Here is a 3,763-nt window from a genome sequence, read left to right on the forward strand (position 1 = left end):
GGTGAATACCCCAAAATACTCCGGTCTTGGTTCCTTCTCCGCGAGCGCTCGCCTAACGCTTCCATAGTGGCGCTCCGACATTGAGGTGGGGTGTGGAGTCGCGAACCAGAGGAATTGTGGTACAGTCGTAGGTTGTTCGGTCTTTCCTACTCTTTAGTGGTTATATGTTCGCACAGTACCGCAGTTCGCGAAAAAGGAAAACGGCCTGGAGGAAGGCTCTGCATGGGGGTCGTCTACGTTGGGGCTTTCAATTTAATGAAATTTGTTGCAGGCGTAGCTAAAACGCCGCTTCTAGTCGAATTGGAGGGAAGTTGGCACCTTGTCTGGGTGCTGGGGAATCGTCTGCCTCGGTAGTTGGTTCCTTCACAATTTCTCTCGCTCTCTGTACACTGTGTGCGCTGTGGCCATCTTTATTTCTGCCCCTGTAGCTCTGCAGCGGTAGTAGCTTCGTGCAATCGACGCTCGGCGATTCTATCCACAGGCGCAAGCATGATGCTGTGTCCGAGCGTTCATCACGGTGGTGCGTTTAGTTCTGCAAGCAAACGAACAAGCCAACCACTTCTTGGTCTTCGAGGGTTTGTGAGCTACCTCGCGTTTGCGAAATGCGACGCTTTTCGTGAGGGTCGTGTCCCCGTGGGATTCGGTGAGGGACTCATTCTCCGCCTTGCACGACTTCGACTGTTACGTGACGATTGACAAGCATATACCGACAGCTAGCAGAGAAAATGAGGGTGAATGTAGGCACAACAAAGATTGTGCAATGCAACCGTGTGTGCGTTGGGATTATATGTAGACACAAATATAACTGAATGTCTGTTTTGTTTTTACGTGGATAAACGTTGCAGTGGCTGAGTGTTGAGATGACAATTGGTTCGTGATTCGACAATGAGCGACAAAACTGTTTGATGCGGAACGTTTGAGAAAATACGCGACCTAAAAGCGTCTTGTGGGGCTTGAAAACGAGTGCCAGCCATCTTTTTTTCATCCGTATTCCCTCATGTTTTTCGTTACTAACCTCATCGTTTATCATGTGGCAAACGACAGCATTATACACCTATTTAGAATATGAAATTTGAAGTAACTATTCGAAAGCCGAAAATGGATTTCCCGATGACATTTCCATAACAAACTATTATTAAATAATTGAATATAAGCATAGATAATTTTATTATCTAAGTGTTGATATTATATCAGTGCTATCATGGACTGAAAACACTGACAGTAGTATACTCTTTCCTCGGGTTACAACGCCGCAGCTGTCCACGTAGCTGCGCCTGCCGGTGTTTTGCAGTGAAAGTAATCTATAGTATAATAACCTGGATAACAAGGAGTGCGTTACTCACTTGGAGCGGTTTTTAACAAACAGCCAATTCAAATAACGTTGTTGCTTAACGCTTTATGACCAAATTCTACTTTTTTTTTTTTTTTTTTTTTTTTTTTAATGTATTAAGTGGAAATAGAGTTACTCGTAGTTTGGAGTTAGTTTACTTATCATGCAGTGTTCTTAGCAATAGTTTAGCGTGCTACAATCTATTCTAATCGTTTTACTATTGCTACACTCCAAACCGTACTCACGAAGCTGCAACTTGCCAGCCTGTAGTACTCGTAATGCTCAATGCGGACCGCACCCTATCACCAACAATACAAAGCGCGCGATCTTGCAAGAGTTAGCGTATGCAATTGAATCATACGTTTCACTTGTCGATATTCGCGTGTATGTGTACCTTCAATCCACAGTACGAGAGAAATCAGTTGGTAAAGTAATGGGCTTGATCAAGTAATCGACGACCACGCGTATCCATTTGCTTAGTCGACGTTCTGCTTTTTAGCCTAGATCAATCAACTCGAAGGTCTCCTCTCAGCAGGCGTGAGGACACAACGTTACGTTGAACGTTTTTGCTGAGGATAAAAGCCGAACAGGCTGTATTCAGTACCATTAGTCGTTTCAAGTTGATTTCAGTGTTGCTTTCTAGCCATGAAAACGTTCCTAGTAATTTTCGCTTTAGCGGCCATCGCTATTGCTAGTCCGTTTACTTCTTGTAATCATAGTCAGGGCACTATCCGCACGGTAGAAATCAGCGGCTGCAAGGATACCGACCCATATTGCGTCTTGTATAAGGGTACTAATGTCAACCTTAGCATAACGTTCGTACCGGCCAGCGATGCTTCCCGGGTCACCGTCGAAGTTTACGGCCTCATCTCCGGATTTGGCATCCCTTATCCGCTGCCAAACAGCAACGCTTGCGCTAGAGGACTCATTTGCCCGCTGAAAAATGGTGAAACCGCTACCTACAAACACTCGTTCCCGGTCCGGAACGGCTTTCCTTCTATTGCGCTCGATGTCATATGGACTCTCTTCGACGAGAGAAAAAATAGAATCATCTGCGCCAGGTTACCCGTCGTAATTCAGTAGATATTAATAAGACGTCGTTAATCATTTGCTCGACATGTGGTCAAAAAGAACGGCCACCATTTTATTTCACTGCTCTGATTGTGATGTTTGTGAGCAATAAAGATGCGATAGATTTTATTATCTAGAGATAATTTTTTGGCCTTGTTCTGTTATAGTAATTATCCTGTGCTATCTGGCTTATGTTGAGTTGTTGTATACGTTACATCAATATTATAAAAATCTTATAATAGTACTCCCTTCCTTAGTGTAACTAACCTTTGAGTAAATGTCGTTTGTAAAAGGGCTAGTTAGTCATCAGATCTGGGCATATTCTCATCAGCTATTTATGGCCTGTTAGTCGTCCCGGGTCATAGGAAAAATCCCAACTGTACTATTTAGATTATAGGTTTGTGAAAATTATTTAGCAATGGTAATGGTTGCGTAAGACGCCGAACTTGGGCTTCAATAGTATCCCTAAATTAACTCATTTTACTAGATCAATTCAACTTTGAACATGAATGTGTCCCACTTGCCTCTCCTACATAAAATTCGGTAGCGATGACACACTTTTCAGTGTGTCATTGTTGTAAACATGTTTTCCTCTACTCTGCAATCTCTCTTTCTAAGTGAAGCTTCCTTTTTTCAACCTATGTATATTGTCGCATTAAAATGCATTTTACTTGTTTTTTTCATCTTCACCTATCGTCATACGTTTTGCCAACTTTAGCTTTACGTCGAATTCTACCTACCACGGCAGGCCTAAAGGATTGTATTGCTATTATATAACAGCGTCAGCGATGGACATGATTTCCGCATCCCAACGTGAAGATCCGCTGTTCCTCGTCTCGTTACTGGCTTATTCATTACTTTGTTTCTATCTCCACGACTACAGTTAATGTAGTTGTGTTTCCTCGTTATGATATACAATGACTTACTTTGGCTGTGCTTTTAGCAGGAACGTATTCCCGACCGTCGCCCTCTCGCCTTCGCCTCTCTAAAATCTCTCTCTCCTTTGCACTCTTCGCAGCCGGCGTCTTCGTTGTAGTTTCGAGCGGATCGAATGTTACTTGTTATGTAAATTATGAGCGATGAGAGCCGCAATGGTATGCCACGGGCGGGCATCATTCGGTAGCTCCGTCTATATATACGCTTATGGCTGTAGCATGGCCACTACTCTGCACCAAGTAAAAAGGAAAGGGATCCTGCGATTCGGGGGTGGATGGATCGAACAAGGAGTCGCGAATCTGGCCTATATGTTCAGCGCCATGGGGTAACCTCGAGAATGGGAAGGGAACTCGGGGGGTGAAAAACCCCGGCAACGCTATTTCGGGGGGGGGGGGGGGGGGGGGGGGGGGAGGGGAGAGAGGGGGG

At 44.4% G+C, this 3,763-nt stretch overlaps 1 protein-coding gene across 1 annotated transcript; it reads left to right on the top strand.

The window, feature by feature from the left end:
- Window positions 1-1,914: 1,914 nt before the first annotated feature.
- On the top strand, window positions 1,915-2,544 carry LOC111262189 (NPC intracellular cholesterol transporter 2). The gene has a single exon (XM_022836264.2). The coding sequence runs from the start codon at window positions 1,976-1,978 to the stop codon at window positions 2,411-2,413; it is 438 nt and encodes a 145-aa protein (XP_022691999.1). The 5' UTR covers window positions 1,915-1,975; the 3' UTR covers window positions 2,414-2,544.
- The last annotated feature ends 1,219 nt before the right edge of the window (window positions 2,545-3,763 follow it).

Source organism: Varroa jacobsoni, unplaced genomic scaffold, assembly GCF_002532875.2.
Source record: "Varroa jacobsoni isolate VJ856 unplaced genomic scaffold, vjacob_1.0 scaffold_633, whole genome shotgun sequence".
NCBI classification, from domain to species: domain Eukaryota; kingdom Metazoa; phylum Arthropoda; class Arachnida; order Mesostigmata; family Varroidae; genus Varroa; species Varroa jacobsoni.

Bases quoted from the DNA above. Each gene is read 5' to 3' on its own strand.
- LOC111262189 (XM_022836264.2), top strand. From the start codon at position 1,976: ATGAAAACGTTCCTAGTAATTTTCGCTTTAGCGGCCATCGCTATTGCT.